Genomic DNA, 12,563 nt, shown 5'->3' with positions numbered 1-12,563 from the left:
ACTTGTGTTCTTGTGGACTTGTGAAACGTCATCAGTCGCAGGCCAAGTACTGTTCCAATTCAAAGTCCGCATCAAGCCAAGTCCAGTCCAAATGCCTGGATGTGGACTTGCTCCACCCATTTTATGGAGGATGCATCGGTGGTGACTTGTGTGGACTTGGGACAGCCAAGTATCCCAGAGTGCTTTTCGCAGAATGACCGTCCTGCGTCCTCCCGTACCTGGGAGTCTGTACTCCCGAGTCGAATTTGCCAAGTCTGAACTACCAAGTCCACAAGTCCGGACTTCGCGGACTTGGTATTGAGAAACGGCTTCTATGAGAGAGGATTCCTACATTACCCACAATGCATTATTTAGTCATTAAAGGTGTTCTCCCTACATATTGTTTTTATTTCAAGAAATGTTTTTGTGGAGTTTTGAGTTTAGAGGAAACTATTTTAAAGGGAAAATAAAACTTTAATTTACTATAGTTATAATGTCTTATTTAAATTAATGTTCTGTTAAATTAGGTGGGTATTCATGTGCATTTTTTTCAATAAAAGCATGTTCGAAATAATTTATTTAATTTCTGAATTCAGTGTGCATAGGCTATTCAATGTTTGCGGTCTATGTCTGTATCTATTGGAAATTCACACTTCAATATTTGTTTATTTATCGCAAGTCATATTGTCATCACCATCTTAAATGTTGTGGACTGATGCCTTGTGTTTTTTTTATATTAAGTATCGGTTCAGGCACCGTTTAGTAGGGCTGATAAATTAATCGAATTCAAACCGACATCGCAGTGCGATAGAACTGAATTTTCAAATCACAAAGGCTGCAATTAAAATGTAAAAACAAAAAATAATAATAATATTACACAATTAAGTGCTGTCAACATTGGCCAAAGATCACATTTGAATATACATTCTAAAAAATGACATAAGTTTAAATATTTTAAAATATCTATTTCAATTTTGAAAACTTTGACCAACTTGCGGGCTGGGTCCTCCACCTCCACCTCGACGAGGGCGCTGGACAGCTCCTTTCTCCCCCACGATGACACGATTTGGTCCTTTTATTTAGCTCCTCCGCTGTTTATCCTTTGTTATGGGGTTTCAGGAAGTGGCCCGAAAAATTTTAAAGAAAAAAACCCGCCTAATTAAGAATTTGTTTTAACCGAACCTCCGCGCTGCCCCCCACAGTGAGACCCGGTGCTCTGTCCCTGGCCAGAGTGCGCTGTGCGTGCCATGTGCCACTGGCAGAGCCCGAACAGCTGTGGAACATGGACGGAGCCTCTACCAGAAAACTGTGTCTGTTTGGGTTCTTTCTTTTTTTTATTTTACTTTTTTTTAAATTAAATTAGCACAAGGCTGTCCTTGCACCTGCAGGGACGAACAAATAGAGAGCACATAGCAGCGCAGGGACAAAGCTCATTCACTTGCACACACAAAGAGGATATAGGTGGAGGAGGGCGCACAACAGTTGTATAAAAAATAATTAATTTAATCTGAAACAATGCATATTTCTTTTCACGTAGGCCTGGCCTACAGGAAAGAGAAGTTTCTATGTTGACTGTATCCAATGTTGTGGTGGTCTATATGCTATAGAAAGATTCATTGCTTGTGTTTTGTGAATAATACAGAAGATCAGGACCTTGAAAATGTTTTGCATACACTACTAAATCGCAATCGCAATACTGGTATCGGAAAATTGTAACTCAAGTTAGTAGTAATTCTGTGTGTCACCAGGACTCCAAAACTGTAATTCTGAAATGCACCATTATGTCAGCCGATGCAGCATTCAATGGAAACTCGGAAACTTGCAACTAGAACGAAAGGTGTAAAAATAAGCGACAGCAAGAATTGATGCTACATTCCACAGGAACTGGAAAATTTGGAATTCGGAAATAGAAGAATGTTGATGTAATTTGATTAACTTCAGGAGCGGGGTGCTTCGTAACATCATTATCCAAAGTTATATAAGTCCAGGCTTCGTCTCTCAGAAGTCATTCACATCCAGCCACTTGCGCCTTGTGGACTGCACAGCATTTGCTACAAGTAGGCAGACAACTTGAGTCGATAGTGCGTTTAATGGAAACTCGGAAAACTGTAACTCGTGCTGCGTTTCACAAAACCCTGAAAACTATAATTGATCACGGAAGGCGTTTTACGCACCGTAGGAAGTTCTAAGAACCTTCGGAGGAACCATCTCATTCTTTTGTGGCTGCACTGCATGATCTAGGAACGATGGTAATTATTAAAACACCGTTCTTGAGGGACCTCTAAAGTAAACAACATAAGAGGAACATTCAGTGACCTCAGTGCACAGTGATTAGTCCAGATATAAGTCCATCGTAATTGGTCGAACACATGAGCATGAGAAATACTCGTGAGAAAACAAAATAAAAGATAATACGATGAAATATAAGATACTTCATTTAAAGTAAACATGTCATTATTTATACCCAATTTATTTCCAAAACATTACATTTACGTAAAAAAAAAAGATAAAACAGTGTCCATGCGACCCTCAATCACGACAGGTTTTTCTCAATGCAACCTGACCAAGTCCCATCGACGTGGGAGGCGACCGGCATCACAGTGACTTATAGCAATGACAAACTCTGGTACCCACTGAACCTTCAAAAACTATAATACCTACCTAACATGACTAAACTGGACCCTGTATTTCCGCCTGCAGCTATATTAAATATTTTTATTATTATTATTATTATTATTATTATTATTATCATTATTTTATATAATTTTGTATTATTATTATTTTTATTTTATTTATTAATTAATTTTTTATATTTCCTTTTGTGTGAATTCTAAACTGGAGGAACGTCCTTGAAGAGAAGAGAGTCTCATCCCCTTCGAATGGTTTGATTGCTTTGTTAATTGATTTGTCACATTCTTCTCAGTTACATTTAGTTATTTGGAAAACAGCGACTTTAAATGCCATGTAATTAGACGTGTTTACTGTTGCCTTGATGTTGTGCCACAAAGGGTCTTCATTTCCTGGGAGTGGAGACAAAAGCAGGGGATCAGTTTCTGCCATCATAGCCATTTGCTGCATCCCTACAGCCTTCAAAATCACAGCACGGATGATCGGAGCCACACAATACCCAGCCAACATAAGCACAACGAGGACCACTAAGAGGACGTGCCCAGCCTTTTACTCCCCATTTGCTGAATTTCATTTTGATTAACATCGCTAGGAACAACGAGGTGCCTCGTGGTCCGCCAATCCTCCTGAAGGGGTGCCTTGCCGTGTGGCGCCGACATCCTAATGCAGAGTGTGGGTGCAAAACTACTTAGCTTTGGCTGATGATGGTTCGGGTTCGCTGTCTGGTTCAGTTCCTGAGGTGGTCTCATCGAGGGTGGACACTTGGGCCAGGCGATGCTAGCGCCCTGACCTACGGTGGCTTCTGCATCTTCTTCTTCGATGAGAGGGGGCGGATAGAGGTTCTGCTATCTTGGTGAACCAGTCGTCGGTGGGGCTGGCTAATCTTCTGCTTCGGGAGAATCGTCGAGCTGGAGGATGACTGAGGAAAGAACAAATAAAGTCGTACGTAAGTTCGCACCGTACTTGCGTAGTTTAATTACAACAGGTACAACAATGGTGTACTCTGGTCTGATACCAAGGTATGAGCGATGAGGCAGGGTTCTGTCTCATCTTATCCTCCCCACCCCCAGTGGAAAAGTACTGGAAGGGCAGCACACCGGGTCAAGTGGAAAAGTACTGGAAGGGCAGCACACCGGGTCAAGTGGAAAAGTACTGGAAGGCCGGCACATAGAATGAGTGAAAATGTACAGATGTACAATATGGAAACCAAAAGTTACTGAGTTATGGACTACGAGAGAGAGAGAGGGAGGAGGATGGACAGAGAGGGATAGATAAAGAAGGAGATGGAGGGAGGGAGAGGGGGAGAAGTTTGACCAAAGCTCGTAAAATAGACTTCACCGTCCATCCATATCTATTTACCGACCAACCGACCAATACGTCTTTCTCTATCTGTCGCTTGTCCTTTTCACACCTTAACCTCATTTTCTCTCTTTCCCTCTATCCCCTTCTGTCTTCATCTATCTCCCTCGTTTTCTGTTATAATGATCTTTTGAATCTGTTTGTTTTACCTATCTTTCTTTCTCTCTATCCCTCTCTTTGTTCAAAGTCGGGAGGACAGTGGGGAGTTTTTGACTTTTCTTGAAACACTTGTGTTTCTTGGTTGAAGTTGTGAGGAGACAACTCTTTTTCTCCCAGAATCCCTGCTAGCTTCCCAAACTCTAGAAGCTGAGAAATGGATGAGCATATGTTATTATCGATTTATTAGTCTTACGTGTGGGCTCAGCCGATTGATTCCCCTTTGTGTGTAAGTCGATGAACAGCAGGACAGTGGACAATTTCATGGAAAATGAATGTGAATATATGCTGTAAAATATTTAAAATGCAAATGACTCAAAAGGGGATAAAAAAGGCTTTGAATTACAGCAGCAATATACAGTATTTATGGGACAATTGATCTGGCACATGGTTTGGACAAAGTCTCTCAGAGTCACTACTTTGGAGGAACTTTATTTTATTTAAACAGTGCCTTTTTTTAAAAGTTCAATGTGAGTTAAAGCTCTTTCTATCTATTTATCTATCATCCATCCATCCGTCCTTCCATATAACGAGGTACTTTATTCACCCCCCATGGGGAAATGGCCCAGCAGCTCACATCAAAACAATAGGCAATAGATTCAAGATTCAAGAGGTTTATTCGTCACGTACATACTTTCATACATATATGCAGTGAAATATAATGCAACGCTCCCGGTGATTACACACAATATGTCCTAGGAAAATTTCTTTCTACTAGACCAACTAACTGATTCCTAAAACGTAATACAGTAAGTCGAATACTCATAGAATAAAGTAAAAATATATAAAATAAAATAAAATAAAATAAAATAAAATTAAATGGAATAGATAAAGGGAATAGGCTTACGTCAATAATAATAGAATAAGAATATGAAAATAAGAAATAAAAACATCTCTCTCCGTCCACAGAGGCTGGTTGGGAACGTGAACTCTGAAGGTGTGGTGCAGAACAAGTTCTCCCATTCCATCCGGACCCGGTTCCTGCGTCTGGTTCCTCTGGACTGGAACCCCAGCGGCTGGCTGGGCCTCAGGGTGGAGCTGTACGGCTGCTCCTACAGTGAGTTCCACACATGGATGGATGTGTTGAAATGGCTACGAGCCATTCTCAGAGATATTACAAATTAGTGGTTACCAGTGGTGGAAGAAAAGAAGTACTGTTTTTTTACTCGGTAAAAGTAAAAATACCTTGACTTAGAATTACTCTAGTCAAAGTGGGCCCTAACATGACTGGGTTAGAAATATAGATGTTTGCTTTGAAATGTAGTGTAAAAGTCGAAAGTCTCATGTGAGCACAGATAATTGAAAATTGTACTTAGATACAGTCCAATTTGGTATGGGATGTTAAAAAAAGTCATCTTCTCATACAGTGCTTTATCTTATACTGTAAAGTATAAGACATCGCTGACGCTACACATCCGTACAGTACATTGTATACAGCATACAATGCGTGTATTCACAGCTCTTAGCTCTCGTAGCTTTTTAAAAAAATAATATGAACCCCCATGAACCCCCTTTTTTCCACTGGTGTAGTCATTCACTGTTTCAGTAATGCATTTATCCTCAGTGTGTCACCAACATGTTTTATAAGGAAGGCAATTCAGCACGTTTGGCCCCTGGATCTGGGCCTATTATCTCTCCATTAAGGAATAATGTCGGACGACGACTGTACGGGAGCTATCAGATAGCTGGCAGGCGGCCTATCGAGCTTGAAAAACATCCGGTGTTGAGCCGACAGGTACGTCTGAGTCAGTGGTAAATAGAGACGGACAACGACAAAACACGGGGAGTCCTGGTATCTCTCTAAATAAAACAAAGGGTAATTGTAATTGGTGGGTGTCCCGTGGCCGGGACACTTACCCACTCCCAGGGTAGCAGAGCAGCGCTCTGGATAAGCTGCTGAATTACCGCCCTGTGAAAGACACTTCTAATTATCCCTGAGCGAGCAGTTTTTATAATGCCCACAGCACGGCTCCCCGCCGTATTAATGTTAGATGAACTAATAAATGCTGCATGATTTGGCCCCTTGTTTTCAATTTAACACAAAATGAAAGTCTCTAGCACGTCAGTGATGCCGTACTGTAGAGTGAGAGACGTTATTGTAGGGGCTTGATTAAAGACCACTTACTGGTGGGCAAAAGTTGCCGGAATTTTCTAGTCATCCTGAAGAGGAAAGTCGCCCATAATGTCAGGTTGGTTGCAATTTGCAAAGAACGCTTTCAATGATTCACAAGCACGTGAATCATCCGAGCGTGTTCTATGAAACATTAAGGAGTTTGATATAATGAGGCTTTATACCACCCGAATTAAGACATCGCTGGTGGTGTTTGTCGGCCCAATCGCAGTGGAGATCTGTGAAAGTGGGTCAGGAAGAGAAATCAGATGCTATCATGGCCTCAGTCAGAATCTCACAAGCTGCTCCTAAAAAGCTGAGATATCCGAATCAAAGGGTAACGCTTAACATTGAACTCTGCGTATCTAACAAGTGGTTTCATATGCAGAATGTTCTATCTATCTATCATCACAAGCCAATGAGTAGAGGAACCTCTATCTACAAAAACTGAAGTCATACTACATACATACATAGCGACCGCCTGGCAGCAAATTTTCCGCTCACTGCAGGGCTACTTATGAAATAAAATAATACATTGAGAAGGAACATCGATTTGAAATCATTTTATAACTAGCCAAGGCAAAAAGTTCCACAACCACGTAGCAAACTATTCACCGTGCAAAAAAAAACATCACCCTATTTACTGTTATTAATGTGAAGTTGTATACATTAGCATTCATTTCTTCAAGTCTTCCATTGTGCAGTAGCTACTACTGTAGATATAACTCTGCTAGATATAACTCTACACTCTGCTTAGCCTGAATAGTCTGCATTTTGAGTGCGTGAGTGCGTATGTACTGTATCTCTTTCCATAGTTCATGCATACAGGTTTTTTTATACTCTCTTATATTTATTTATTAGACTCAGTTTGTGTGTCTCATCTCAGCCCAAGTCTGCATTAAAACAGCTGATGCATGATGGAGATTGCATTATACATTCAGATGCTCTCGCCTACACTGCTGAAGTAATGTATTCTGACTCTGACTCTGATTCTTACAAAACAAAAGAGCAAAACAGAGAACATCTGGCAATATGGCTTCGGATACAAGCAAAAGCCGCTGTATATTATTTTTATTTATTTAATGAGAACCGAATCAACATGAGGTCACACACGCCCTTAAAGAGTGGCTTCTGCAAAGAGCCTGAAGAATTTTATGAAAATGAGCAGTAGCGATAATAAATAAGTAAGAAACAAAAGTCCTATCCAATCATGAGTTTCAGTAAAAAAAACGCCAATACTGGAAAAGGACTTTTTATTTTAGTGAAAGTACAAATAACCTGACACAAAAAAGTACCATATTGGTTCAGAACGGGCTGCATTGTAGGGGTGAGCGGATCGATACCAAAAGTATGGATACTACCGATACTACGTCTCGTTTTGAAGATCAGAAAAAAGGGATCCGTTTCTCTCAGTATATTTCCTCACATGCCCTTGCTTGGTGCCCGTCACTGTGTGGTGAACGGGATATCCATTACGTGAGCGCCCACATGCAACACTGGCAGAAAATCAGTCAGTCGATCAGTGATCATCAATCAGTGAAAGAGATCCGCTTTGCGTCCCCGTTCACCATTCCTCCAAGTCAAATCAATAATAACAGTTTGTTTTGGGCCATTCTGACGGTGGCATTACTTTGTATTGGACCTACACCAAATTTGGCACTCTCAGCCACCCCTAAATGGGATCGGCTGCACTGCGGACGTAAGTGACTCAGTCGCAGAGCCCTTAAGCTCCACCCTGCGGCTGCACAGAGCTGAGCAGTTCGCTGGTCACTTGTTTATTAAAATTTGATTATAGTAATATTACATGTCTCCAGCAATAACACCCGCCAAGTGTGAAGTACATCGGATAAATGTTTGTCGAGTTAATTGAAGGACATAAATACATACATACATACATCCAGTGCCCTGATACAACAGAGCCTATACCACTTTATTACAGTAAGTACCCATTGTACCTTTTTTCTGCAGATGAGTGCTCATCCATATCCCAGTTATAATCTGCCCAAAAATTTGGGCAGTCAAACTATTGAAATAATTAATGACGATTAACAAAGGTTTTAAAATTTTAAAATTTGATAACATTTTACCCTGAAGACCGATTTTTTATATTTTTTTTAAGCATTGAGTTATAGCCACTATACTATACTTCAATTGATTATTGAAAATACAGATATGTACAAAATATTATTTGAAACATGCCCTGCCACACATCACTTCAAGTCTGAAAATAAACGCAACTAATTTCCTCAAAACCTTTTACCACATAGAGTCGTACGTGGCCGACTTTGACGGCAGGAGCTCGCTGCTCTACCGGTTCAACCAGAAGTCCATGTCCACGGTGAAGGACGTCGTCTCCCTGCGCTTCAAGAGCCGCCAAGCTGAGGGGGTGCTGCTCCACGGGGAGGGCCAGCGGGGCGACTACATCACCCTGGAGCTGCATCGGGGCCGGCTGGCGCTCTACCTCAACCTGGGTGAGGGGCAGGGGTGGGGAGTGGAGGGGACGGAGAGAGGGGGATGACTAGAAGTTAGAGATTAACAACTATACTAGCAGTTAAAAATACGGTGTGATGTTGTCCCTTGTGAAGTGACGAAAAAGAACCCACTCGTTTGCATATGAACATACCTGGATTTAGTTCAATTTGTTGCATATAGTACAACTGTAGTAAACAAGATGCTCATCATGTCTGCGGAGTGAGTCTAACCCTGGGCTGTCCTTTAGGGAGCATGATTATTGGAATTGCCGTGATTGAAAAGTTTGAATGATGGTGATGCTCTCATGCCTTATAGTGCCCCCCCCCCCAAAGAGAGAATCTTTTTATAAATTAAACTAATTCTCAATGCCCAGAGTACAAGTACTGAGGCAGCGAAATGCATTTCACCCATCCTAGAAACAGACTTATCTAAGAGCAGTGGGCTGCCATGTAGTGGGAGCAATTAGGGGGTTAAGTGTCTTGCTCAAGGACACATCAGCACGCTACCAGAAAGAGCCGGGGATCGAGCTGGCAATGTTACAATTACTAGATGACCCGCTCTACCTCCTGTGCCACTGCCCCGAGTGGTTTCATTATCCGTAGGGAAAATGATCTTGAAGAGAAATAACTGTTTTTTCAGAACAAATAAATTGAGCCGTGTAAATTTGTAAACTGTTACCTATGTCTGTTCAGACATAGGTAACAGTATAAAGGGATTTTTTTGGTGTGTGTGTGTGTGTGTGTGTGTGTGTGTGTGTGTGTGTGTGTGTGTGTGTGTGTGTGTGTGTGCATGCACCTGTACAGCTTTTCCAATTACCCCTGCACCTGAGCTCCATTGATAAAGCGGACCTCAAACATTTAAAGGTCCGTAGTAGCATCTGGGGCCCGGTAGAAGTCTCCCTCACATCTCAGTGTTTTCTTTTACCCTCCCCCATGGCTTCCAGACGACACCAGGCTGAGGCTCAGCAGCAACCGCGTGGCGGTCACTCTGGGAAGCCTCCTGGACGACCAGCACTGGCACTCTGTCCTCATCGAGCGCTTCAACAAGCAGGTCAACCTGACGGTGGATGCCCACACGCAGCACTTCCGCACCAAGGGGGACGGGGACTCGCTGGAGGTGGACTACGAGGTACGGGGACTCTACAAATGGACACAATCCATAGAATTGAATTGTTTAAGTAAGCATATGAAGTCATGCCTTAAAATGAAGTAATCCCAGTTACAAAGTTATCATGCGCCTTGCAGAGTTCGTGCTAGGATTTTTAAATTGCTGGACGAGGGATTACAGCTTCTCACACAAAGGATTAAAAATATGGCCATATACATTTTTAATGCTTGCATGGTAGGGGGTGCATTCAGTCATATGCAACAAGCCATGTAAGAGCGTTATGTTATATCTTGGATTGAACTTAACTATTTGAAAACAAAAACATATCTAAATATGAGTATGTCACCCTAAAATAAGTGCTCATTAGCCATGTGTGTGTCAAATTGCGGCATAGGGTTGCCAACCAAGGTTTTCTCTATTTTCGTTAATAATATTGTTTAAAATATGTCCATTACCACTCTCTTAAATATTTAATTTTATTATATTTTGCTTTCTTGCGCTCAAATGATCTCTTGTGTAGAAGAAGAAGAATCTATGTGAAATTAATATTTGAACATTTTTATTTCTGGCCTTAATAATCATTGACAATTTTTGTCGATCAGAATGTCCGGCATTTTACTGACTTATTCTGAATTATCGGCCCATAGCCGCTGATTGCTGGCGACCCTATGGCCACTAAGCAATGAGTGTTCCCGCTAAATATCAATGGTTCTGAAATCACCTGATTATCGTGTGAAATTAGCAATCAATACACTTTGGTATAATACACCCTGTGTGTGAAATGTGGAATCATGGCTGGGATGGCCCAATAAGACTTGTGGTTTCCCACTGTGTTCTTTCCATTATTGTGATGCTAGCAACTACATGCACATATGGAGGATCAAAAAAAAAACCTTGAGATGTTTGGTCCAACGTCTCAATTTATTTTCCTCCCAGCTGAGTTTCGGCGGAATCCCCCTGCCCGGCAAACCCGGCACCTTCCTCCGGAAGAACTTCCACGGCTGCATCGAGAACCTCTACTACAACGGCATCAACATCATCGACCTGGCCAAGAGGCGCAAGCCGCAGATCTACACCGTGGTAAGGGGCCCCCCTGTCTTTCCTCCTTCATTATTCATGGGGTCGATGCACTCCGTTCCTTCCAGTTACTGTACATAGCCCGATATAATCGCTTACGCAAGAGCTCCTTCTCCGTGTAACACATGCAACACCTAACCTTCTCAAACAAAAATGGACAACGCGATGGCTACAACAAACTTGAAACCATCCCACTCAAGAGCCAAAGAAGAGTATCGTCTTTGTTCTTTCTTTGGAAAGAGGTCATTCGCCTCCTCGGTGTAATAGGGGAGGCAGGGATGTATCCACTGATCCGTGCCGTGTAGAGTTATTATTACCTAACACCTCTAGCCCTGGGGGTGAAATTTGCATTATTGAAGGTAGCCTCTTTTCCAATGGGGTTACCACCAAGGTTGCCTGCCTCGCTTTGAGACGTGGAGAGTTTCCATGGCCAATGGCGCAAACCCAAACAAACTTAGCTTTAGCGCGCTTGTTCACAATTAGCGGCGACCTCCAAAAAAGTCCACTGACCCCCCCAGTGGGAGCGCCCCCTCCAATGGCATCGCACCCGCGTCACTGGGATCAATGGGAGTGTGTACGAGCGGCAGCTGCCGTGACCTTTTCTAGCGAGAGTAGTGTTGCATAGCGCTGCTCAGGGGCACAGGTGCTCCGTCCTCGCCTAGCGGTCCTGGGAGTCCCTGCGCCCAAGGCTCTGACATTTAACCATACTTCCCTGTAGAGAGCTCCACCACCAGCACCAGCAGCAGCTACACCAACTCGGCTCAATACTCCATCTGACGAGTGCTGTCTCTTTTTGTATCTATCTCTCTTCCTTTTCTTTGTTTCTTTCTATCTTTCTCTCAATTCAATTCAAAGGTCATTCATAGGCATAGAAAACATACGTTTACGTTGTCAAAGCAAATGGAGAAAAAAAGGGAAGACTAGAACCTAAAAAAAAAATTGGAAAATGTAGATGTTGCAGTTAAAAACATATGTATCCAGATAAGTGAAGATACTGTATTTCCTCAAACAGCGACCAGGGCCTTTATGGCCGCAACTGCAGAGGGTACCAGGCCTTATTGGAAGCATGCCTTTATATCTTATTCCGGTGAGAAAAGAAAGGGCTAGTAGCTACCCTAAAAGTTGTTTGCCTTGAACTTCCTGTTTGGCGCGCTGAAGAGGGAGGGCCCTCAGACCTGGACATTTGCCCCAAAAAGCGATCTGCGATCTTCTACGCAGCAGTAGGAAATGGAGGGAATTAAATACATCTAAAATAAAAACACAATGTTTTTGGTTACTTTGGGAGCAGAGCTCTGCACCGGATCAGTGCCGCATCTCCGATCAGTTTTTCCGCCGGTCTGTATTTCAGGCAGGCTTGTATTTGTTTGTGTTGACCACGCCAAATTATTATAGGCCCACTTTTTATTTGACTACCGGTTTGTATTTGAGGGAAATACGGTAACCTAAAATAAAAATAGAATTATATATATATATATATATATATATATATATATATATATATATATATATATATATATATATATATATATATATACTGTGTATATATATAATAACCTTCTCTCTCAGTCCCTTCCTGTCTTTCTCCATTTGGCGCTCCATCCATCTCTACCCCTCTGTTCCTGAGAAACAGAAACGACAGCAGAGATGATGTGAAATCATGGGAGGATTATTTTCT

At 42.0% G+C, this 12,563-nt stretch overlaps 1 protein-coding gene across 1 annotated transcript in view; it reads left to right on the top strand.

Annotated features, from left to right (window-relative positions):
- Positions 1-12,563, top strand: part of LOC307244374 (contactin-associated protein-like 5) — a gene marked incomplete at both ends in the record, with an annotated part of 108,470 nt that overhangs the window by 59,064 nt on the left and 36,843 nt on the right. The window contains 4 exons of the mRNA XM_080019523.1: positions 5,032-5,179; positions 8,500-8,703; positions 9,648-9,832; positions 10,748-10,891. Of these exons, the coding sequence (XP_079875649.1) occupies positions 5,032-5,179; positions 8,500-8,703; positions 9,648-9,832; positions 10,748-10,891 (681 nt within the window). The remainder of the gene's footprint in view (positions 1-5,031; positions 5,180-8,499; positions 8,704-9,647; positions 9,833-10,747; positions 10,892-12,563) is intronic.

The sequence above is a fragment of the Zeus faber genome, assembly GCF_960531495.2.
Source record: "Zeus faber genome assembly, chromosome: 18".
NCBI classification, from domain to species: domain Eukaryota; kingdom Metazoa; phylum Chordata; class Actinopteri; order Zeiformes; family Zeidae; genus Zeus; species Zeus faber.
This window is presented reverse-complemented; position numbering and strand designations above follow the sequence as displayed.